Below are 25,932 nucleotides of genomic sequence, written 5' to 3' on the forward strand. Positions count from 1 at the left end.
ATGTAGTAGCTTGGTCTTTGAGGAGAAGAATGCTAAGATGACTTATCTTTTGAAACAATCACATTTGCTCTGCAGTATGAGTAGGATTTTGAAATGAGTTAATTCTAACAATATTGGTTTTTTTTATTAACCCTTCTCTGAGCTTTTGAAAAGTTGAGGCTATGATGTACCTTGGACTTCATGATGTTCAGAGGAGAGATGAGAATCACCTTCTGTCTTTAACTGGTGTGTTAGGTCCACCATTAAGGAAGGTGGTGGATTCAGGGCAGATGAAAGAAGTAGGCAGGTCCAGAGCAAAACCTACCTTATTTTACACTTCAATTAATCAAAATTAAATAAAGTAATATGATCAATGCAACAGAAGAAAATTACTACAGGGAAGCAAAAAAAAAAAATTAATTAATTTGGTGGCAACTTTTGCAGTGACCTGGGGGCCAAATCCAAAACTTTGGGGAGTGTTAACAGTAGGGGAAGCAGCAAACTTTGCATTTGATACAGATTGAGTAAATTAAATTATGCTGTAACAGAAACCCAAACCAAAATTCAGTAAATTTTTCTGTCCTTTAGGTTTTCCCATGCAGTCCTCTGATTTAACAAAAAATGTAAAAGGGGGCATTCTGTAACGTACAAAGAATTGTGTACAAATATAGATACATTAGTAAAATGTATTAATGTACAGAATGACAGGAAATCATGTCTAATTGGTATCCTCAGATACAAAGGACTAACTTTTCATTTGGACTTCACCTCCATTTCATTGACTAATGTCCATGAAATTAAAGTTCTACATATTTATCCATATTTGTATACTGCCTGCTCCTTGCTATTTTTAGCCAATGTGGTATAGCAATTAAGATATTGGACTGGCATCGGAGGGGACCCAGGTTCTTTGTTCCAGCTCACCGGGTGACTTGTGAGGGAATGCCCAGCAGAACCTGGGAACATGGAGAAGAACCGACACCGAAAAGATTCCTTAGCTCAGGGGAGCTGGGGAAGCCTGAGAGATAACTGTGCTGTAATTATGATAGCTATAAATTGATCTGGAGAATTGCTTTCAAGATTCTGTTATCCTCCTGGCAGTACAGATCATTGCAGAAATCCCCGTGGTTCTTGTTTCCTGAGTTTGCCAGCTTTGAAGGACTTGATATGACTTTTCACCAGTCATTCTCAGCCTAACCTGTTTCGAAGAAAAATGGGAGGATGAAGCATGATCTACAGTGCTTTGAGATCCAATATGTGGGATATAAATCTAATTCTGTAACTAAATGTATCTGATGTCATTATCTAAATGGACTGAATTGAGATAAGTGTTGTAAATTTGGATAGAACAGACTTTCAGATTTAATGGACGCCCTCTCCCTCCTGAATGGTCCGTTAAATCAAGGTTTTAATGCCTTGCACAATTTTTCAACGTATTTTTAAAGGATGCTTTTGTCAAAGCACTGAATTGTAAAATAAAGGTTTTTTGTTTTTAAATTCCATAACTTTTGAGAATAGTATTTGCAAAATTTGGACAAGTGTAAACACCAAAAGTTTTCTATATTTCAATCTGTATATTAGTCCTCGAAAAGTGGATTCAGTTGATTTGCTTGAAAATGTGAGATGAATGATATCTGGTAACCATTATGCAGCCTTAAAAATATAATTTAAAAAATCAAGCCATTTCCAAAGTCAAACAAAAATGTTTTAATACTGTAGTTTTTAGCAAGAACATTTTAACAAAGAATGTGTACTTTTAACTTAATATGATACAACAGAGAAACTATATTTTAAAGTTTCCATTATCTAACATCCTACCATATGTTCATCCTTCCCTTGTCCCCTTGTGTGAAAAGACCAAAAACCAAGCAGAATTGAGTTATTTTTTTTAAAAAAGCATCAATTTTATAATCCCTTGCTATGTTGAGTACTGGGGTTTAGTTCACACTTTTTAGTTGGTCATCTAAGGAAGGACAATTTTTACATTATCGTATTAAAAAATGTACATACTTTTCTTTTCAAAACGTAATATATATTGAGTTTTCAGCTTCAGTAAACAAAGCTTAAATTTATAAACACAATTGAAACAGCTCTGTGGTGAACTGTTTTAGTGATAAAACTGGACATGTAAGATATACAGCCAGAAAGAACCACTGCAGCTTATTAAACTAATTGTGCCATTGTTAAACAGTTATACAGCCATCCTCAACCTGGTTCATTTCCTATATACTGCACTGGCGATGCTGGATAGGAACTTTGGGATTTGTAGTCCCAACAGATCTGGAAGGTGCCAAGTTGCGGAAGGCTGTGGTAATAGTAAATGCTTGGAGGGGGTGGCTGCAGCACCATAACAAGCCATGATGACATCAAAATGACAACACATGCGTCATAACATCATTGCAAAACTGGTGTGAATAAGTAATGACATCGTGATGACATATATAATTTGCTTTATGACATCGTAACAGATGTGTCATCATTTGCCCCAGGGAATCATACCTATATGTGCTTAAAAATGCTAAAATTGAATTCCTTCCCATTCTGTTTTCTGGGACTTAAAATGTTCTGCTGCAAAAGGTTTGGTATGGCAAAGTTGCAAGTCTCAATATTTCTCAGTGACAATTCAGCAATTTTTCAACACAGGAGTTGTAGATTCCTTGCTAGTGTCTATATTGCAATGTTACCAGTCTGGGTCTTCACACAGCACTGAAGGCATCAAGGGTTAGAAGAGACTTCTTGCAGGAGTTATATAATCTTCAGAGTGACTGTTATATGTCCCCCACCCCCCCACACACAAACATGTCATATTAGGCATCTTCAGTACATAATGGTTGGTTTGATGTAGGCTCTGTTTTCTGGAAAAGAAAAGAAAAACAATATTGCAATTCCGTTGTCTTTATCTGAAGTTCTTGAAAGCTTGAATCCAAGTCAACTTTTAGGAATACCACACACACGACAGATGGTGTCAAGTGTAATGCACCCTGATCTGCCTCTTAAAAAGCTTGACTTAGAGCACAATATGTTAGATATACAGTGGCAATTCTATCTGAGTGAACATGCGCATAGTTGCTTATCCGTTGCAATGAACTCAGCATGATTTTGCATCCATCCCTTCTGGCCAGACATACCACCTCCCTATTGATTGAAGGAGCAACCACTTCTTCCGCATTTCAGCAGAACTAGACGTTGCATATTACACGTAGTCCTCGCTTAACAGCCATTTGTTTAGTGATGGTTTGGACTTACGACAGTGCTGAAAAAACCGACCTACGGCTGGTCCTCACACTTATGGCCATCGCAGTGTCCCTGCAGTCACATGATCACGATTTGGGCGCTTGGCAACCAGTTCATATTCATGACTGTTGCAGCATCCCATGGTCATGTGATTGCCATTTTCAACCTTCCCGTCTGGCTTCTGACAAGCAAAATCAATGGGGAACCACTTGATTTGCTTAAGGACCATGTGGTTTGCTTAACAGCCACCACAAAAAAGGTCATAAAATTGAGTCGGATTCGTTTAATGACCCACTCGCTTAGCAACCGAAATTCTGGTCCTAACTGTGGTCGTTAAGCAAGGACTACCTGTAGTTGACCCATATAATAAGGTCATTCTTTGTGCCTGAATTCATGGTTCAATTAAATAAACAGAAAACCAGCAAGTGACTCCATCAGGAGGCCCAACACCACCTCAGTGTGCCTTGAATGCTGGGCTAGCGCTCCAGGGAAGCTGAACAGGACCCTGTTTGTATATTACAAAATCGCACAAGTACCAAAGCAATTCTTGTTTAGTAAGTTATTTTCTGTTGAACAAAATGGGAACAAGAATCTGGAATATGAAAAAGATACTACTGAGATGGTAATGAGGGCATAGGGTAAATAATATTAATATGAAACCAATTTGGTTCAACAATCACCTGCGCAGTCCATCTGCAAGAGGGCATGTCCAGTGGTTAAAGCAATAACTTCCCTTGATTAGTCTCACCTTCCATCTTGTTTTTTCTGTGTTCCACTCCTACTGACCACCCAAACCAAATCAAGAGAATTTTACTTCTTTTGTTGAAAATAAAGAAGATGATCTTTGAAGGTCAAAAGCAAAAATAAATGTGTTACAGAGAGCCAAAAGAATCTACATCTATTTTTGCACGAGAAAAGATTTAAAGCCCTAGCAACTCAATCACTACCTACTGGTTTTAGATGTTATAGTAAAATGATCAACCTAACTAAGCTTGTGTCAAGAATTGACTGATCTCTCCTTTTTGATTTGCATGTGCCAATACCAAATCTACAGTAGGACACAACCTGTATTGACCAGCTAAATGACACACATCCTTGGAGCAATTGCCAAGTTTTGTTACATTTCAATTTTGAAATGCATTTCAGCTATAATATGAGTGATTTATCATTTAACGGGAGCTGTCAAAGTAAACTCTTAGATAAAACAAAAACATCTGGAACTATAAACAGAGGAGTGCAGGAGCTGAATTTTAATCCGCATCCAGCATGTTCGCTCCATTACAAACAGGAAACAGCTAATTAGTAATTGAATGTTTCATGTTTTGAAGAAGGCCTGCACTCTTGGAACAGTGATGATCTAATATGGAGCCTGAACATAAACATGAATAAATATCACAGACAAATTAATGCCTGGGGAATGTCCAGGAGCCTGGGAACTAAGGGTGGTGGGAGGAGCAGAACTGGGCTCTGGAGGCACTTAGACATTTTTTTAAAAGTTTAGATGTTCTCTTTCTATCCACTCTTCTAATTTGCCATTCACTTCCCATGTTTTGGGAAGATCCGTTTCTGCAGTGTGGACATCCTCCGGTGATAGAAAACCTGGCATTTTGGAATGCCATGAGTCAAATTGAATCCCCAACGCAGCAATTCTGATCTCAAATTGTGGAGAAGAGCAAAACTGGTGTCTTAGGAAGTGTGCAGAGCCAACCTCTTTGTCTCCTTCTCATGCAATAGCATTCAGCGTTGTACTCTATTTTTTCAACTGCTATCATTCAATGTGATGGGGGGAAAACTCCTTTCAATACTTCTTTCAAAGGAGAAAGACATTTTGACGAGCTTCTCAGCCTTACCTTAAAGATGAGGTGGCTGAGAAGGACGTGTGAGCATCCTGTTTTTCACTGGATAATCACTTTTCTTAGTAGTTTGCAGCTTTGCAGGCTTTGCTTTGATATCAAGAGAAGGTTATCATGAGGGAACTCTTCTCATTCTGACCCTACCCCACCAGATCAGAAAATGGGAGCAACCCGGGAGGCTGCAAAATGATGCAACGGTAGTTAACAGATAGGGTCAAGTAACTTGATGACCTCCAAGTTCTCCATTACCCACCACCAGCAATGTGGTGGTGGTGTGCCAACTCAGGTGGCCTACATCTGTATTTGGGCATGAAATGCCCATGTGACAAATCCTATGACGCAATAGTTTTGTCGTTGAGAGTCAGGCAGTCTACAAGTTTAAATAATATCATCATCATCACCATCATCATCATCACCATCATCTTATTTCTGTTTCTTCCCAAAGCAGCCTAACTCTTTTTCTCTAACTGTGCTAGCTGGTTAAAGGAAGAATAAAAGATGGATCAAAAATTCATCCTACATGGAACATTCTATACCTATTGATATTTCCTTTTTCTAGCATTCTTCAGCATGCTACATCAAGTCAAGATTTTAAATAAACCTTTGGGCCATAAATGTACTCTTTCTATTAGGTTTATCCCATAATCAAATATTCATTTATGTCTGCTTTATTCCGTTAAAAACGGAATTAGACAAAAGTGAGCAAAATGGTGGGTTTACAGTAGTTTGAAGCAAAATTTAATTCTCTAGAGATAAGATTGACAAAATAAAAAGGTGTAAATGATATTCTCTCACACTAAAATATGCTTATGAGGCCCCAGTGCATGATAGACTCTTTTATAATCTGCCATGAAATGCATGACTGCCTTAATAAGCAAGACATTTAGAAAAGGATAACTATCTTGCATAACATGAAGAAAGATCTCAGAGTTTTGCCTGTAAGCCAAATCCTATGTTAATGATATTAATTCCCCTTTGGATTGTATTCCCCCCCCCCCTATGTGTGGTAGTTAATACAGAATAGAGATGTTTCCCCTTTGTTCCCTATTTGGTGTCACAGGGGGAAAAAAGAACCAGTAATTTTACAGGTGGGAACCTCCATCCTCAAGATCATGTCTCTCTTAGCACCCCAATCTATACTACGCAAGGAAACCATCCCCTCTTCTGGACTTGTAGGAATGTGTGCTATATCTATATCTATCGGAATCTACTATAGTATATCTATTCACAAACACACACTGTTCTTAATGCCTTCTTCTTGTACAAAGTACAGTATCTATGCACTACCCTATATCTACCGTTTAAGAAAGCCAGTGGGAGTGAATCACACATTTTCAGGTGTTGTTCTGCAAAATTTCTCCCTACAGGTAGGATAGTAAAATAGCAGGATGTCCTCAACCTCAACAAAATAAGAATACTGTACTGTATAGGATACAGGGTACAAATTCGAGTGTATTTGGGAAGATCACAGGTTGGATTATTTCTTTAATAAATGTATTTCCTTGCATGAAGCAGTCAAAAAAGTGGTTTTAAGACATTTTTCTTCCTATAATATAACCTGCACAAGGATGATTTTTCCATTGTGGAGGCAAGTTTTAATTATGACACCTCCTACGTATTTCTGGAAGACATTTAGTATTTTGAAGTATAAACCCTATTTGTGCTGGTATGAAGATTGGATCTTGGTACAAGCTTTGATAATGGAATTTTCTTTTATACAATAAACACCAGAAGTCGCAGTTTCAGTCCCATCAACTTCACTCCTCTAAAGGTTGCAAAGAGGAGGGAATTTTTTCAGTGGTTCTTCAGGGAGCAAACTGCTAAGTTGCTGATGTCCCTGGCAAATGTGAGGGATGTACCTGGTGATGCTTGATGCCATTGTCTTTTTCATCTCTTTAACACAACCGATGAATAAGAGCAGAGAGCATCACCTCACTCTGATTTGGCTTCACGATACAGTTCAGCCAATCAAATTCAATTCCTTGTTGTCATAAAGCCAATTAAGAAGGAGTACATGGAGAATTGCCCTCATTATGATTCGGCTTTAGATATCATATAGTGATGTCAAATATGAATGAGGAATGAATTTTCCTCAAAAGGGAACATTTATCTCAAAAGAAAATAATGCAATGCGTATGTGAAATTGTGGAAAAGATACCATTTTACTCTGTTTTTCCTTTGCACAAAGCTGATCTAGCCATTCCAGAAGTGATTTGTCCATTTTCTGGATTCTGAAACTTCTCAAAATATTCTAGAGGAATTACTGAATAGATCCCAGATCCCAGAATAGATTACTAACAGATCCCTGAAATGGCCAGACTGGTATGGCCTAGGGGAAAAATTGAATGTTCCTTCCCTGAAATGGTACATTTTGTATATCCCTATCAGCAGGATGTCAGAACCTCAGATGGCAAAGGAGGACTGAATGAAGCGGATTTCTTCTCAAAACCGCCTTTTGATCAGGAGAGGTTCTAACTCAGAACATTTAACTTGGCCTCATGTTTAGATCACATAGATTTCAACTGGAAATCACATAGATTTCAACAGGAAACTGGGAGTTTCCTTCAACCTTTCCTTTGGGAAAAAGGATATTCAGTTCCACTTGCTGGTTACCCTAGGTGAGTGTTTTTTAAACTTGGCAACTTTAAGATGTGTGGACTTCAACTCCTAGAATTCCCCATCCAGCATCAACATCAGAGGCACATGGACACTGCACTGGCCAGAGAATAAGCAACTGTGGGAAAGAAAGCTGCTTTTCAGCTCCCAACAAGAAGAAACACTTATATTCAGAGCTTTGTAACCAAGAGCAAGGGCCAAAAAAGAAAAAAGGCAAGCTTAACTTTGACCAGATCCTGCTCCAAATCTTGCTTCCTTCAAGGTTACGAATTCTCACATTTCTCATGCCTTACAAAAAAAGGATGAAAAATGTGCCCAAGTTACCTTTTCCTGCCTTTGCACCCCTGGCTGCTTCCCCAATATATAACACACAAACATTAACTAAGGTATCAACACGCAGAAGAAAAAATCTCCCTGTGATCATAAAATGATGTTATTTTCTGTTCAGCAGTTCATATTACTGCAGTTCATGCTAATTAATTAAAGGAGCTGTTGCCTTAATGTGCAAACAGGGAATCTGAGAAACTGAGAGGGCTTTTAGGTGTCTGACTGAAGTTAAGTCAATCTGGGCACAAGCAATCAAATGTAATGAAATCACATGTCAGTGCTAAGCTTGCAAAAACTGTGAAGTTTGACTGGGGAGTAAAAGGATTATAATTAGATTTCCAATAGGATAATAACTAAATGGCAGAAAGCAGTAAAGAGAAAATATTACTTTGTTAGCTAATGGCGCTGCTGTTTGGCTTCAGTTTTTATCAACGCCGCTCATATTTGCGCTAATTTAATTTGCTTTTATCAGCAAAAAATGCAGCACTCGAACGGTCCTTGAATGTCATTTGCAAAAATCATTGATCTGAAGGTGCACTTAATGACACCCAGTATGTTTATTTTATGGGAAATGGAGATTGGTTGATGAAAACAAACTGATGCTGCTGTCCTCATGTTTGGCTGCAGATGAATTATGGACACCCAAACATACTGAGTGCTCAAGTAGAAATCTTTCCTTTGGATTAGCAGTGCGACTGGCAGTTGGATATCCAAATGATGGCTAAGGCTTTAAACCAAGGAGCCACATTGGTTCCCAAGGGTGATGGAGGGACAAGAGGGCATCCCTTTATTTTGTTCCATTATTGTTAAGCTTCTTTGCCTTCTTCTGTCTTGGATTCTACTCCTACATTCCCTACTGAACAAGGAGAATTTCAGAAATGGCAAAATAGGATAATATGCATTGATCTTCATTCCCCCTGCCCCATATGTTACTCATGTGAATTGATAAAACAGAACAACAACAGTATAATTTTGTGGCAGTTTATGCTGGATGAATAATGTGAAGTAAGTCTGATAGAGCAGATCAAAGTCCTTGTTCATCCAGCAACCTGCTTCCCATTGGGACAAGCAGATGTATTTTGGAAAGTCTTAAGCAGGACATAAAGTTCACAAGCAGGACATACTTGGCGGCCTGTCTCTCCCTGATGGTTTCCATTTGTCCTACAAAATTGGGCAGTGTCATGCTATGGATCTCACTGGTGAAGCAGTGCCACTTGGTGGCCCCCAGGAAGTGTGCCTTCTGTCATGGTGCTGTCTAGTGGAACCCCTAAAATACAGAGAGCCCCAACCCTCTTGGCCTTCTGGAAGATTGTGAAGACCTGGCTCTTTCCCCAGGCAAGTTGTTAATAGATCTCTGGCATGGGTATGCTTGTGTTTAATGTGTTAACAAGGAAAATTTTAGGGTTCTTGACCTAGTTTATTTTTAATGGATTTGTTCATTTTGGCTGATGTTTTTCTTTTGTTCGCTGTTCACAGTTCTCTGGCTAGATGAGGAGCTATATGGATGGATGGATGGATGGAAGGAAGGAAGGAAGGAAGGAAGGCTTTATCAGCAATAGCCCCATGTTCTGCAAGACATCATTTGCCCCATCCCTTCTTGCATTTCAAAAGACTACCAAACCATGTTATTCCAAAGTGCCTTTTGGTCCACATTGATTATGGGTGACCACAATAGCTTTATATCATCATCATCATTATCATCATCTTTCTCATTGTCGTCCTCCTCACCATCATCATTTTTTATTATTTGATTGCATTTATTGATATTGTTGCTTTTATTCCCACCTTCCTGTTCAGTCCACAAATACTGTAAAATAATAAATACAGACCACATTCCCATTCTGCTGTTGTGGTCCGGCATTTGCTAAGCAAACCATGCCATTTGCACATACTGTAGTTATCGAAGGTAGCATCAGTAACAATTTACCATCCACAGGTTTATCTAAAATCGTTGCTGCTGGTGGCTATAAACATGAGTGGCATCCACAACGTTCAGTTGGAATGGTTGTAAACTGTTACTGTTTGAATGTTATTTTATGCTGGTCAATGACTGAAGTAAAGATTTGAGAATATTTCTTGCAATGCTAGAAATATTGCAAGATTGTATTTGGGTTCTGGCACAACGTGGCATGGACATACCTCTAATATAAGGTAAAGGTAAAGGTTTCCCTTGACATTAAGTCCAGTCGTGTCCGACTCTAGGGGGCGGTGCTCATCTCCGTTTCAAAGCTGAAGAGCCGGCGTTTGTCCATAGACACTTCCGTGGTCATGTGGCCGGCATGACTGAACGGAATGCCGTTACCTGCCTGCCGAAGTGGTACCTATTAACTGACTCACGTTTGCATGTTTTCGAACTGCTAGGCTGGCAGGAGCTGGGACTAGCAACGGGAGCTCACCCCGTCACGCGGATTCGAACCGCCGACCTTCCGATCGGCAAGCTCAGCAGCTCAGCGGTTTAACCCACAGTGCCACCGCGTCCCTCTAATACAGTATATGGTATATCCTGCAAGACCCCGTACCTTGCATTGCTGCATCCTCATGTTGGGTTCCATTGTGGTCAACTTCCATCTCTGGAATCCCAGCATCTGCAAAGGGCAATCATCATATCACTATCTCTTCCTCTAGTGGTCCCATTTGAAACATGATATGCACAGAATGGAGCAATACTGGATGATCTGTTAACCTTATATCCCCCAAAATATAAGGAAGCTCAAAGCACCATAGATGTTTTTTCCATAGGCCTGTCTCAGGGCATCACAGAACAATTCACTCATTTATTAGTACCGTTTAAGCATTTCTGTGGCCTCTAAAATGGACTTCCATAGTGGTCTTTGCAGTATTCCTTTAAATCTTTTTATATAGCTTTCCAAAGCATTTTACAACACTTGACAGGACACTTTGGAAAGCTCTAGGGTTGGAAAGAAGAACAAAATAAAACGTTTTAAGTGACTAAATAAAGCTAGAAGGAGGAATAGTAAAGGTAAAGGTTTCCCTTGACGTAAAGTCCAGTCGTGTCCGACTCTAGGGGGCGGTGCTCATCTCCGTTTCAAAGCCTTGGAGCCGGCGTTGTCCATAGGACACTTCCGGGTCATGTGGCCAGCATGACTCACGGAACGCCGTTACCTGCCCGCCGAAGCGGTACCTATTGATCTACTCACATTTGCATGTTTTCGAACTGCTTGGTGTGCAGAGAAGGAGGAATAGTTCGGTGGAAATTCCCCTTCCTCCTCTTGATTATGATTATATAGCCTTGGAGGCTTTAAAAAGTTAATGCTATTTTGAAATAAAAGTTGGCCTCAGTGTGTCATCAAACATTTTCTTTTCTTTCCTGAGTAATTATGGTTGTACCAGGTGGGGGGGAGGGGGGCACAAATAATTATACTGAGAAATTGGAAAAGTGATATTATTCCAGGCATTAAGGATTGGCTTTTGGAATTGTGAAAATTATCCATTTTGGAAAAGGCATTTACAACCAATCAAAGAATGAAGAGATAAGTTCTTTGGTATAGATGTCATGGTATTTCACAATAATACAATGATATTTTTAGGTGATCTCTTTTTATCTGTTTCTATCTGATAATAATATTGTATTTTAAAGTATCTTTTGGAAACCAGTGACATCTGTATGTTGAATACATATGTCTGATGTTTGGTTCTGCAATTTATTAAGGTGTGTTAAGGTTTTTAAAAGATTTCGGGTGTTATTTCCTTTCCTTTCCTTTTCTGGTTTGGTTTAACTTTGTTCTTGTTTATTCACTGTTCTTAGTATTACATGGCTGTTTTCTATTGGAAATCTTTTGTATTCTGCTATTCTGCTTATTTTTTATTTTTTTTGTAATCTTCTAAAAAAGGAATAAAGATTAAATATAATGGTTCCCTTTTTATTAATGTAACATATAAATATATTTAATTTATATACAATATATAAACATATAAACACAAAAACGTTAGATTTCCTTTATTCTTTTCCTGTTTTTTTAATTTGGGTTTGGACAACAAAGAATTTAGTGGAAATAAAGACCAAGAAATTTATTTATTTATTTAATTAATTTTTATCCCACCTTTGTTATTTTTATAAATAACTCAAGGCGGTGAACATATGGCATGATAATTTTGCTGGAGTTTAATGCCATGGCATTCTTTGGTTTTATTTTTTTTGCCCTTGGAAAATGGTATACAGGTAGTCCTCACTTAACAACCATTCATTTAGTGATCGGGCTTATGACAGTGTTGAAAAAAAAACAACTTATGACCAGTCCTTTCACTTATGACAGTCACAGTGTCCTTGCGGTCACGCGATCGCCATTTTCAACCTTCACAGCTGGCTTCCAGTAAGCAAAATCAATGATTTGCTTAATGACCATGTGGTTCACTTAACTACTGCAGTTATTCCCTTAACGACTGCCGCAAAAAAAGGTCGTAAAATCAGGTCGGATTCGCTTAATGACCGCTTTGCTTAGCAACCAAAATGCAGTCCCCATTGTGGTCATTAAGCAAGGACTACCTGTAGTCTGAAAGCTTTATTATACTTAGTTATGGATTTAGCAATTTTTAAAAAAATGTGCTTGTGTGTGGAGAGAATTATATTTGGTTATGTGGAGATGTGACTTGCTCTTCATTTCTTTGCTTCCTGGGTCATCTTGGGCTACTGAGCTATTGTATTCTATGGAGGTTTGATTACTGTGTTGCTGAATCATTGTGGGCTTTCTCCATTTTTATAAGGAGACGAAGAAAATTTTAAAAAGTCCTTAAGGGGATCAAAGAGACATGTTATGGTGCAGCTACCACCATTTCCCAAGTTCTGCTGAACTACTAGAGCCAGGAGAGAAGACAAAAAGGATTTTTACTTGTCTTCTCTCCCACTGACTGTAATGGGTTTATAATCTTGGATAACCTGGTTGTCCTGTTTCATGCCTCATCACTGGCAGAACACCACTGATGGGTCACTGAAGACATTTCTGACTCCCTGGTGGCTTCCCTTCCCACCAGCCAGGAGACTCTTCCCCAGGTGCCTCTTCCCCTCAGCTGAATAAGTGAGGTCCAGAAAAGCCTTTACCATTCAGCATCCTGAGACCATCGCCTGACGTAGCCTGCTTCAGCGCCTGCTCCACTTGTTCCCGCCTCTTTGATTCAAACTCCAGAGCTTCCTGCAATTTCCTCTTCGCTTTCTTCTCCTTTTTCAAGCGCTTTTGAATTGTGGCTGAAAGAGCAACAGAGCCATTCTGAAAAGCAGTTCCCCAAGATGTGAAGACAGAAGGACCCCTCTGCGGACAGGCCAGTTTGGCATCTGGCGTGCAGGAGGACTCTTGCCAACGTCAATGACTGTGCGGCTCTATACTTAGAAGCCATTCTGCTGCCAAGGATGAGGAACAGGACAATGTCCCCCACCCACCCACCCATTCCATATATGGAACCAAGTAGAACAGTATTTGAATATTATCTCAGTACTTCTAATGGGAGGACGTATTTGAGTGCAATGGAAAGCGCAATGGAAGGCAACCAAGCATTCTGTTTCATCATTGGCTGCATCAGATGCATCGTCCCCTTCCTAACAAACCAAGTGGGTAACAAAACTATACCCATAGTTCTGAAATCTCTGCTTCAGTGCTGTTTGCTGAATCCACTTCAATTCACTAAATCAGGGTTTCTCAACCAGGGTTCCATGGCACCCTCGGGTTCTGCGAGAGATCACTAGGGGTCCCTGGGAGATCACGATTTACTTAAAAAATTATTTCAACTTTGGGCAGCTTCCCATTAAAGAGGTAAGTTTCATTCTTTACTTTTAGTTTAAGAACACTGTTCATGCACATAGAGAGAGGCCTACCCATGAAACAAATAATTTGGTAACTTCTGGCCTGAATGTGCAGGGGTTCCCCGAGGCCTGAAAAATATTTCAAGGGTTCCTCCAGGGTCAGAAGGTTGAGACAGGCTGCCCTGAATTCTCAGCCTGCATAGGAGTTATAGCCCTATGTTCCTCAAGAGTATCGATGTTGAGGCAGGCTTCACTGAAGGTAGGGCAAGGAAGGTGCTTTCAGACACTTCTGCCTGTCGATGTTTCTCCTGCTCAGGTTACCTCTGCTCTGCAGCTCGGCTGTGAGCTGTCTTTCCAGGTTCTCCCTCAATTCTCTTTCCCTGCACAGCTCCATCTTTAGCTCCTTCTTCTCCTGCTGGATTTGCTTCTCCTGCACCCGCGCATTATCTACAGCGACTTTCAGCAACCCCTGTAAAAACAGGCAAAGGTGAAATCTTCCTCAACAACAGCATCTCATTAATGGAAGAGGAGGAGAAGGGTGATGGCGATGGAAAAATATATATCCCAGCAGAGGAAAATGGGTTTAATGTTATTTTTTGCCCTGTTTATCATTCTGGTCCGTCCCCTGGATTATTTTACGGCCAAGAAAGCAAAGTACCACCTGCTAGGATGACAGGTAATCAGATAAAGTGGACTTTTCCTATCTAGTGCCCCCATCAAACACAGCCCAGCAGAGCCATTAGCTTTATACCTTTCCAGAGAATACACACAGTGTATAATTTTAACCGCCCAGAGTCCTCTTTTTGGGAGAGATGGGCAGTGATAGTAATTAAAGAATGAATGAATGAATGAATGAATGAATGAATGAATGAATAAATAAATAAATAAATAAATAAATAATATATGCCTTTTTCTCCTGTGGGGTATCAAGAGTAGCTGGTTCTGTAATCCGTACCAAAGTTGGGTTCTATCACCCCTTTGAGGTAGGCTTGGTTGGAAACAGACACCACAAGGACTCCAGGAATGGTATTTTATTGTTATAGGGTATAATAACAGAATTCTGAAGGCCTACCAGCGTTTCTTCCTGCCCCTTCTTACACACAGAATCAAGGTGAGGTTATTTGAAGCTTCTTTCTCATACTTAACACTATTCCAGGACTAAGTTACTGTTTCAGCTCTTCTAATGGTTCTTCCATCCTAAGGTCGTCTCTATATTTCCTTAAAGACATCTGTCACGCTCCTTGCCCACCATGAACCCCTACAGTGGGCACTGAGCTTCCAAATATACCGTGTCAGAGTGGAAGTATTTGTGTGTCAGCCTCCCCAGGTAGGCCAGACAGGAAACACAACCAGATGAGCTAATTCTACTTTCTTGTAAGGCTGCATTAACAGAGCCTTGCAAGCCTGAGAAGTTAGGGAGGGTCCCTTCTGAGTCTCTTTCTCTTCCCATTATGCAGCTGTGGGCTATGTCCTCTCTTATCTCATCATTCCCTAGGCAGCATCTCTTCCCACGTCTCCCAAGGTCTTTCCCACATACCATTACCTTGTGGGAATTCCACTGCTGACTATTTCTGGGAGCTGCAGTCCCATGGATTTGGAGGATTCCAAGTCAAGGAAGGTCAGTCTAACATGGTTAATTCTCTGTCTCCTTCATGTGTTTACAGAGGGTAGCATTAGAGAATAATCACTGGAGTTCTTCACCTGTATATTGGTTAATAGAGTTTCCACTGAAGACAACCCATCTGCAAAGAGGAACGGTGCAGGAAATCCAGGGGGCAAAGTCTGCCCAGCCAGTTGGACCTTTTCTAGGCTTGGTTTGATTATTGGGATGGCGATCTGGACTTCTTCTGTAAGACAAGAGGCAAAAGGGGGGTTATAAGCAATCAGCAGCTAACCCCTGAGGAACACAGACTGATGATTGAGAGCCACTCTGGTGGTTAAGATGGCGTGGGACTGGCATCACAGAGACGCAGGCTCTTGCCCTGCTTCAGCCACAGTCATTCCCTAAGCCCAACGTACCTGGTGGGCTGTTCATGGGGGGGGGGTATAAATAGAAGGCGAGGGGGCTGTATACACCACCTTGAGCTCCTGAGTGAAAGCTGGGATATAAATTGAATGAACGAATGATGAATTGAAATCAATTGGAAAAACTAAGAAGAATTTTAACTAACACCCATCTATTCCAGTATCCTGTCTTCACAGTGGCTAATCAGATGCTTAAGTGATGCCTAACTACACACCAAAATGTCACAACTTCTTCCTGCTTGTGTTTCCCAGAAATGATTATATAGACATTCAAAGACTCTATTTATCACATATAGTATGTCAAATTTATTCTGTATTTTTTCCACCCAGTTCTCATTCAGTTAGGCAGAAGAGAATTTGTCTGCCAAATTTCTTTCAAGGGAGGTGAGAATTCTGGGTGGAATGTGGCGTCCTTGCCCTCATCCTGAGACGAAGTAGCCAACAATCTTTTCACTATACAATCACGACATTGGTGATTTGTAGCCCCACCAGCTTCAATTCTTTAATTAAATTCCAAGACATGTGGTAGGAACTTCTCCCCAGAGGCTTTTTCCAACTGTGAAGTGTAGATTGTAGAGAGGTTCAGAGTAATGGAAAAATGTGCCCAAAACTCAACAACAAAGAACAACAACACTCTTTGCCACTCCTACAGTACACTGAGCTAAAAAAAAAATAATCAAGAGGAATTAGAAATTTTCAGATGTCCCGGGAATAAACAGAAGACTTTATTACAAGATAAGAGCATTTTTTAGAAGCCATATAGCAGATTTTGGCAGATCACCATTATACACCTATCATGACTGGTAGACCATATGCTCTGTTAATTTATCTATTTCCCTTTTAAGGCTGCCCATTCATTATGACTTATTCTAACTTCCATAATTTTACAAAATCCATAAGCAATGTGGCCTGAGTCCGGCCCCTGAGCCCATTTTTAAGGTTGTGCTGCTGAAAATTGGTAGTGTTTGATTTCCCTGAATGGGTTTCCGAAGAAATTATAATTAAATCAGATCAGATTAGGTCACAAAATGGCTGCCACAGCGGGACAGCCATGTCAGAAAAATCCCATTTATCAAAAAGCAGACTCACACCTCCTTTGTGCCCCCAAACACTCAGGTTAGGGCCACAGTTTATCTTTGTCTTTTTCCCAAGGCAAATTTCCAAATAAAACATTGGCTACAGCCGCTAACCATTTTCATTTTTTATGACAACCTATGGGGCCCAAGTGGAATCCAAGAGCATTCTCAACAGTTTTGGAGGTTGGTGTCCTGTTCTGCAGCGCAGCAGCTGCCTTTTCCATTTTGTCCAGCTTGACAGGCAGTCCTCGAGTTACAATGGCAACTGGGACCAGAGTTTCCGTTGCTAAGCAATGCGGTTGTAAAGCATGACATCACATGACCGCATTGCTTAGCGACAACAATCCCTGCAGTCCCCATTGTCTTTTGAGTAACACAACTAAGCAGTACATTCACCATTCCATCAAGGAACAAGTTAGTAATAATTATTAATTACCGGTGAAAAGGGTTTTTTTTAAGTGATGTGAGAAATGAAAAGGATGCTAGACACCACATAAATGGCCTCCAAGGTACTATTTGACATTGGGGAAAATAAAAATGGTGGCTAGAGTGACCCTGCGGAATTTCCTGGGGTCCTGGACAGCACGTAAAGTTAAATTCAATAAGGACCCAAGACAGAAGTTTGCAAAGACCTCTCCTAGATCACTGGGACCAAAACAATACTCAGATAGATCAGGCTCTAACACCCAATCTGGAAACCTTCCAAGAACATTTAATTCAATGCTTGAAACTTCACTCTATACATCCTTCGGTGGTCTGTCCCAACCTGATTTAAGAGGAAAACATGAAATTATGTGGTTTGGTTTTTGTCTTTAAAGGACTAGACTATAAAATATACACCAAGTGATAATGCTTCTCCTGAATGTAGAAGCTCTAAAGTAGTCCTGCTCTAAAGTAGATAAGAATGGAGAACCCATAGCTCTCCAGATGTTGTTGAGTTCAACTCTCAGTATTCCTCATCACTGGCCATGCTGGCAGGGGTTGCTGGGACTTGTAGTTCCACATTACTTTTTAAGATTTGTTAAGCATGTAATGTTGTGTGCATCTCCGCTTAGGTTATGCACTGCGTTCAGCTTAGAGTACAATGGATTATTTAGCAATGGTTAAGATTCTGCTTCTTGTAATATCAATACAGTTAATATTTCAGATAAAGGTTTAACCAATCTGTTTCACCTGACCTCCCAATTATTTCTGTACAAAATCAATCTTCATATCACACACTCTCCTCTTCTTAGGCTGTATTTTTTCTTGGGGGGTGGGTGAGTGTGTTGTTATTTAGATATTTCATGCAAAGGATCCAAAAATTGATACTGTCTTAATTGCTTTGCTCTAAAACAGCAAAGCAAGATAAATGGAAGAGAAGAGAGAAAGGGAAAGGATGACAACAAATGAATTTGTAGGCTGCCTTAAAACAACCTTGAAATCCTGAGCATGAAGCAAGGAGAAAGCAATACTACTAAAATGGGCCAACGAAAATTCACATTGACTGGCGACAGGCACGCAGTCTATGGCTGGTAATGTTGCAGTAGGGTAGACTGAAGTTCCAAAGTAGCATTAGTCTTCTTTAAAGAGATAGACACGGCTAAATTAGGTGCCACTGGCTGTAGTGAGGATCAAATGCAAAAAGAAATCATATTTCACCCGAGCTAGTCAACAGCAGGAAAATAAATAGAAATATAACAGCTATCCAGGCAATGATTCATTTTGATAATCTGGCCCAAGAGAGACAGAGGGAGACAGCCTCCAGATCCGAGCTCCTGACCAAAAAGACAAATAGGACACCAAGGGTGGGAATCCGATGACAGCCTAGCAGAGGTCACATCGATTTCCAACAGCCGTTTTTGCAGAGATGAGATAACCCTGCACTCCATTTGGCCTACTGTTCATATCCTACCTGTCCCACCAACCATAAATTTCCAAGTCCCCGAAAAAAGGGGCAGTAAAGAAGAAGGATCCTACTTATGACTTCTTATGATTAAGATTTTGTGCTAACCAAACACACTTTGCGGGCCAAGGTCACATTGCATGTTAAGGTCTGTAATAGCCAGGAAAGACCGGGGGAAGCGTATTACAGTTTAGCATCTGTGGGTGGGAAGAGAGGGGAGGGGGAAAAAAAAAACAAGTCCTGTCAAACAATTCATCATTTTCCCCTCTGATTGAAATCACAGAAGAGAAGATGAACGATCTGAGCACTAGAAATCTATTTCAATCTTGTAATAGGTCTTCACATCTGAATGGTGACTCCCTTTGGGCTGCTGCCATCTACAGAAGTGCACAGAGGAAAATGTGGGCATCAGTTAATCTGTTCAAGGCCCTCAAAATCCCACCTAAGTCCCATCCAGTTCAATGATGCTTCCTCCCAGGAAAGGGGATTTAAGATTGCAATGCAAGTATTTCTGTCTTTCTAGCTAGAGAGCAAAGCTGTTGATGGGAGTATTAAAGAATTAGCATCCAAGGCTCTGGCCAGGAGCATTAAAAAAAGCGAGAGACTTTATTCACACATACATAGAACATGCCAGTGTAAACAGGAAATAAAGCTAGAACAGCATTATCTAACCTATGGAATGGGCAATATTATTTCTGTTCAGAGGAGCAAAGAGAAAAATTGCATTTCTAGACCTTATTTGTTAAAGCTGTCTGATCTTAGATACTCTTAATTTCTAGCACGGAACTGAGATGAACAGACATCCAAGTAATTTTTATCAGTATATGTGCTGAAAATAGGAATATAAAGCATAAAAGCGGTAGCGTATAATCACCACCACATTCCAAAGCAGCTGCAAATATATTTGAAGAACTCAATACAATAGTTTCATCCAAAATCAACAGTCATTTCCTACCACACATCATGGTCCTGTTTACTTCACTGTGGGGCTCCCCAATGTTTCTGGGCTGAAATGGGCATATTTAGAGTTTTGAGAACATGATGTGGGCACTGTCACAAAATGTTAGCCATGGGGAGACATAACCATTAAAAAGCATCTATGCTACTAGTAGCAATGTTTAAGGAGTCAGGAAAGCAAGTCTCCTGGCCCTCAAAGAACCTCAGAATTTAGACTACTGTTGCTATGAAATCACTCAAATGGGCAGGTTCTATTTTTTTTTCTCTCCACCTTGCAACCCAAATTGCATCACCCCAAATCCAGCCATTTTGTCACTGAGTTCTGATGGTGTAACCTTGGTGGGCCACCAATTGCTGATCTACACAAACTTGATGTCCCTGCTGTGGTTGCACCAAACTTCCCATGCATTTTCATATCTCTAAGGACAAAACTATCTTGCTTCAGTGAGTGAGGAGAGATCTTCTCTCTTGTCTCTTCCTCTTTTGTGGCTTCTTCACTAGGACATCTGCTAGTCTTTTCATCATTGAGAATGGGAGAGACCTCCTCCTAGCCTGGCAGAACTCAAGCTGGCTCAAATTTACTGCTTTTATGCTTGGAATCTGAGTTCCAAATTTAAAGACTGGCTGTTTTCCTTCAGAGGGTCAAAATGAATGCAATCTCTGGACACCACCCAGAGTCCCTCTGGTGGGAGGAGATGGGTGGTGACAAATTAGATAGATAGATAGATAGATAGAAAGATAGAAAGATAGAAAGATAGATATCTGAGGAGTAGCTGATTAATCTATATGCAGAGATTTAAACCATATTTTTGAAATCATTTTGAAAGGTATGATTTACACTGCCCAATATCAACATGTATTTTCTTGGGTTTTTTTAATGCAACCTGTGAACAAAACTTGAACATTATTATCTTGTTGTTGTTGTTATGGTTGGTTGCCCAGTCAGCCAGAAGTTTAGATTGGATCTGGCATTTTTGTCCACTGATCCAGTCCCTCCCAAGGACCTGGGATAGGCAGATGTTGTTTAATAATATTAAAGGTACTGTTGCAGGATCTAAGCTGCTGCTATTACTATTACTATTACTATTACTATTACTATTATTATTATTATTATTATTATTCAGACATTTCTAGAACATTCAGAAAAAGCTTTGCCCATGATCTCATTCTAGAAAAGAAGTTAATCTGAGACTTACCTTGTTTGTTCTTTCCATGTTATTTACACATACGATTTTAATATTCATACTGGGCTATAAAAGTAACAAGAGGGAATCTCCCTGCCCCAAAAGACTGCATTGGGAGTATGTTTGGCTCCTAGTTTTCTGAACCTCAGAAGAGGAAACAATCCACATTTCTTTAGCCAGGCTTTTAACCACGAAGATGCATATGATGTTAGCATTTGTGAGTATATTTTAAAGATATGTATTGCTTTGCTTATATTGCATTTCCAAGTCATTCCACCCTGATTGTCCTCTAGTTGAACATAAAGCAAGGCAAAACAATGTAATTAATAAATTATAATCTAAAATTTGGAACAAGAAGAAGTGGAAGATCGGTATTCAGCTCTAAATGCTAAGAAGATGCTTCTATTTTAACTCTACCTATTTTGCCCTAGAACTAACAGGCCTTAGAACACGGGCTCAGACATGCATCATACACTTTTTAAAAACCAGTGTATGGTAGGGGAGTTAAGGTGGATTAGGATCATGCTGGGGAAGATGACCTCAATCTTTTACTCCCATCATGGCTGCGTCCAAATTATTGTAAGGAATAATGGAAGGCGCATCTCTATATTTTATGAGAAGGAAGACACATTTTTATCCCAAATACACAGGAAATAAGATTAAAGTCTCTTATCTTATTCTATAATAACACAGACCATTTTCATTCTCTCTTTCTCCCTCCCCAATTGAGTATTTTCCTACAGAATCTGGCTAGGCATCCAACAGAGATGCTTCGATTGAAACTTTGGGATTCTAGGATTCACATTTTTTAAAATTGAATATTCAGGTGTGACAAAAAGCTGTTTTAGATAAATCACAAGATACTTTGACAATCTTCCCTAAATCCTGGTCCTTCTCTGTGTATTGGACTTAAACTTCCAGAAACACTAGTCCACATGGCCAAAGAGTGAAAACTCTGGGCCTTGGTGTCCAATGTATCTGCAAGGCATGAGGTTGGAAAACATGCTACTCCACAGAGTGACTCATGGCAAAAGGGTTTTATTTTAAATAAAAAAGACAAGCCTTTAGAAAATAGCAGGGCAATTCCACAAAATTATGCCAAAGGAGAATTATACATATAGAATGTAAAATGACAATTTACACTCGGAATGTGATCCAACCCCTTGTTAATGATGACTAGATAATTTATACAGTCGTGACATTTACCTCCTTGTGGATTAATATCACTGAAAATTATACCTATTTATAACTGGGCACAATAGACTCTGATGCCATAGCACACTGTCAACAGATTTTTTTTTTAAGTATAGTTTGGTGTAGGCGAAGACCAATCTTCTAAGAGGTGGGAATTGTTGAGCTGTCTTGGAAAAGCTGAAGTGATTTGGGCTGGTGAGCACCCAACACAGAGCAGTATGGACAGAGAATCAAATGAATCAGAGTTGTGGTCTCATAACTTCTTAACCCTTATCAGATAACAAGAAAGCAAGCTTTTCTAATTATCACAATTGTTGTCATTATTTTCATTTGATGAATCCTTCATCTGTTGGTTTCTCTTTCTCACTTCCTCAGTAATTTAGTCAAATATGCTTTGGAAAAATAGGAAGCAGCTTGTCTGCTGAGTTACAAGAATGTCAGGAATGTCAACACTGGCAAAATAATTCTCCAAGTTCAACAGACTGATTTTCAACCCTATCTGGAGATGATGAGGATAGAACATGGAAGCTTCTAGCTACAAAGCATGTGCTCTACCTGTGAGAAATTCTACTCCTCATCTTACAGGGGAACAATAAAGAAATTTGAGGGTGACCTTTAATACTGGAAGAGATTAGTTCAAAACTCAATCTGGCCCAAATATTTGGGAATGCAATTTATCTTATTGTACTGTTAAAAAAGTAGATGCCCTCAAGCCAACGACTCCTGATTGCTTCATGGACACAATCATGTCATTTTCTTGACAACAGTATGGAAGTCATTTGCCACTGTTTTCTTCAGGGGTGTTTTTCAAATTCCCAACCTAGCCTATAACATTCCCTGATGATCTTGCAACTGAATGCTAACCAGATCCAACCAACCCTGCTTGCCTTCTGAGCTCAGATGAGGATGACCAAGTATTTATTACCTGCTGATTAAACTATTACATTTCAAATGATAGCAGCAAGGGAAGGAGGAGGAGGAGGAGGAGGAGGAAGAGAGCAGCAGCTAACTTTTAGAGGTTAAGGATTTTTAAAAATTGTTGTTTTGTACAAAAAGTTCTGAAGTATGCAAATCAAAGTTTGGTTCAAATATCAAATCCTTGAGTATCGCTGGAGTGAATGTGCTTTTGAGTCAACCTCACACCAGTCCTAATCTACTGGACATTTTTAATCTACTGGAAATGCAATTACCAAAGGGCTGGGGGCAGTTGTCATTCCACCAGCTGCAAAGAAAGATCATCACCCTGCTGTGAATCCTTGCCACATGACCCACCCCATTCTGGTCAAATTACGTAAGTGAAACTTAAATAAATAATAGATACAGTAGCCATCTGTGCACTTGTAGAAACCAATTTCCAGATTAGTCAAGGAAACAATTCTAGAAAGTCTCTTTCTCAGGAAATGCCTCTTGGGAAGAACTGGCTGGCTTCATGCATTGTCCTAACCCATGGTTTGTTTAAGTAATATGTTCAATAAGTCACAATGAGTTGGGTTCATATAACATGCTAAGTCTCAGTCCACATTGCACTAAACTAAAATCAAAGCGGCCACACATTTTAGCTTAGAGTGACGCATGGATTTGGCCACTCTGGACCCTGGAAGCTGCTGCTAATGAGCAGAGTAAATACTGAACAAGAAAAACCAACAGATGAGCCAATATGGCTCAAAACAGCAGAGATTCCTTCATTACTTTTATATTCCAACCTTAATAAAAGTACTTTTGTGTTTTAGTCAAACCACACTAACTGTACCTTCTAATGTGAATGCTTTGGTGAACGGAGCTCGCTTCTGTAATATGCATGCTATGTCTTTACACCTAACTGGAACTAGTAGTATCAATGGGATGGAATAAGGTAGGTCTGCCAGATCTGAGCTGCAAAAATCCAGATTACCATTAGATGGGAGTCAAGGGTTATAGGTTTCTCTATCTCTATGCTGATATCTGGATTTCTGCAGCTCATCTGATACTCATTGGATAAATTAGGATAAGAACCTGGGTTTGCAATAATTACTGATACATGTTTTAATGAAAAAAATAATATTGAACATGTAACATCAAGTCCAAGGTACTTACAATAATAACAAACATTCTGAAACATAAAGAAACTCACTGGTAGGTCACCTGCTTTGCCTTCAAAAGCTTCAGTGTTTATTCCTTTGCACCACAGAGGGCATGAAAAAAACTTCTATTTTACACCTTGGAAAATTACTGATGGTCAGCATTAGTGGAAAAAGGCTGATTCATTTGGCCCAGCCAAATGAAGTAGATAGTATATTACCCATAGCTTGTATATAGTATATTTACCCATAGCTTGTTGAACAAAATGCCATTAAATAAACCGTAAGTCATGTTGTGTGAACTGCACCTCAGGGGCTGGGTTTACACAACTTGCTAAGCCAAAGCCAAAGCCAAACATTTAAGGCTTAGTGGAAAATATGAACCTCAGTCACAGCTGATAGTTTCTCATGTACCTGTATACCAGCCTTTTTGCAACACTCCAAGGTGTACTGAACCATAAGTATCATCATCTGGGCCAACACAGGCAATGATATTGGTTTATGGATGATGGGGAATGTAGTTCAACAAGGCCAGAGGGCACCAGATTACAGAAGTGCTCCTCTAAACTTTGCAGTCCAATTCACACAATCTTTTTCCTTGTCCCAATGCACCACCTTTCTCATCAACCCAATTTTTGTTCTCAGATCAGATCAGATACTTGTTTTCCACTAAGGCTTTTGTTTGGTTGCTGTTGTTTTTTTCACAAAAAGCCTCATAAGGGTAGGTGAAACTTGCCTAGAGGGGAAAAAAATATTTTAAAGATCTTGAGTTTCCTTGGCAGATTCAGCCTTTCCATATTAATGCCGAGATGATTTCTTTGTGTTTTTTTTAAAGCTATTTTGCAGCAAATATTTATGACTCCATATGGAACAACAGATGTTCAAGGAAATGCATGGCAGAGAAGACTTCATTTTCAGTAATTATCCTACTACTTGTTGTCACACTATAGGTGGTTTTTAGTGCATCTCTTTAAAAACCAACCAGCCCTTCTCACATATTGTAAGGACTGCCGAGATCACAACACCCCTTTCCTCCTCCTCTCTTAACTACATTTCCTTAGAAAGAAATGCCATCCATTGCACTCAGCTTTAATTACACCAAGGGTTAAAACAATGAGCAAGATCAATCCAGTTTCAGGACTGGAGAGACCTGCATCCAAACCAATTCCCTGATCTTGTTCAATAACCTATCTCAAAATCTATGGACACATTAGAGGGGTGGGCAACCTTCTGGCCACATCCTGCCTTAGCATCTGTATTTGCAATGTCCAGAGCGCTCCCTCCCTCACCCCCAAATCCCAACATTAAAATTAAGTAGCACTTGCATTAGACATGTTGGGAAGCTCAAGAGTCCCAGCTCTTTTTTGCAGCAGCAAGATCAAACAACCTACATAGGCTTAGCCCTCTATTTCACTTTAAATGTAGAGAAAACAAGTGAAAGGATAAGGTTGAAAATTCTACCTCAGGCCCCTTCAGTGATACCTCTACAGCTCCTCCATACTCCTTGCAATCCTCAGAGGCCAAAATAAAATTGAAATAAAAACAGGTGGCTTCCAGCCCAAACAACCATTGCATAGCTATGTCATAATTTCTCAGGCAACCACCTGAGATGGAGATAATATCCCAGATAGCTAGCCAACAAAAACACATTATTAAATGTTACAGAATGTTGAAAGATTGGGTCACCAGAGTCGGCAATGCAGTCCAGCTCACATTCTGTCTCCCTAAGCCTCTAGTCCAGTGTTCCTCAACCTCAGCAAGTTTAAGATGCGTGAACTTCAACTCCCAGAATT

At 39.8% G+C, this 25,932-nt stretch overlaps 1 protein-coding gene across 1 annotated transcript in view; it reads right to left on the minus strand.

Annotated features, from left to right (window-relative positions):
• Positions 1–1,671: 1,671 nt before the first annotated feature.
• Positions 1,672–25,932, minus strand: part of DACH2 (dachshund family transcription factor 2) — a 286,703-nt gene continuing 262,442 nt past the window's right edge. The window contains exons 8-12 of the mRNA XM_063313700.1: positions 15,463–15,608; positions 14,083–14,230; positions 13,066–13,209; positions 10,529–10,594; positions 1,672–2,834 (exon numbers count right to left, since the gene is read on the minus strand). Coding sequence (XP_063169770.1) covers positions 2,797–2,834; positions 10,529–10,594; positions 13,066–13,209; positions 14,083–14,230; positions 15,463–15,608 — 542 coding nt within the window. The 3' untranslated portion in view covers positions 1,672–2,796. The remainder of the gene's footprint in view (positions 2,835–10,528; positions 10,595–13,065; positions 13,210–14,082; positions 14,231–15,462; positions 15,609–25,932) is intronic.

The sequence above is a fragment of the Candoia aspera genome, chromosome 12 (genome assembly GCF_035149785.1).
Source record: "Candoia aspera isolate rCanAsp1 chromosome 12, rCanAsp1.hap2, whole genome shotgun sequence".
In the NCBI taxonomy this organism is placed as follows: domain Eukaryota; kingdom Metazoa; phylum Chordata; class Lepidosauria; order Squamata; family Boidae; genus Candoia; species Candoia aspera.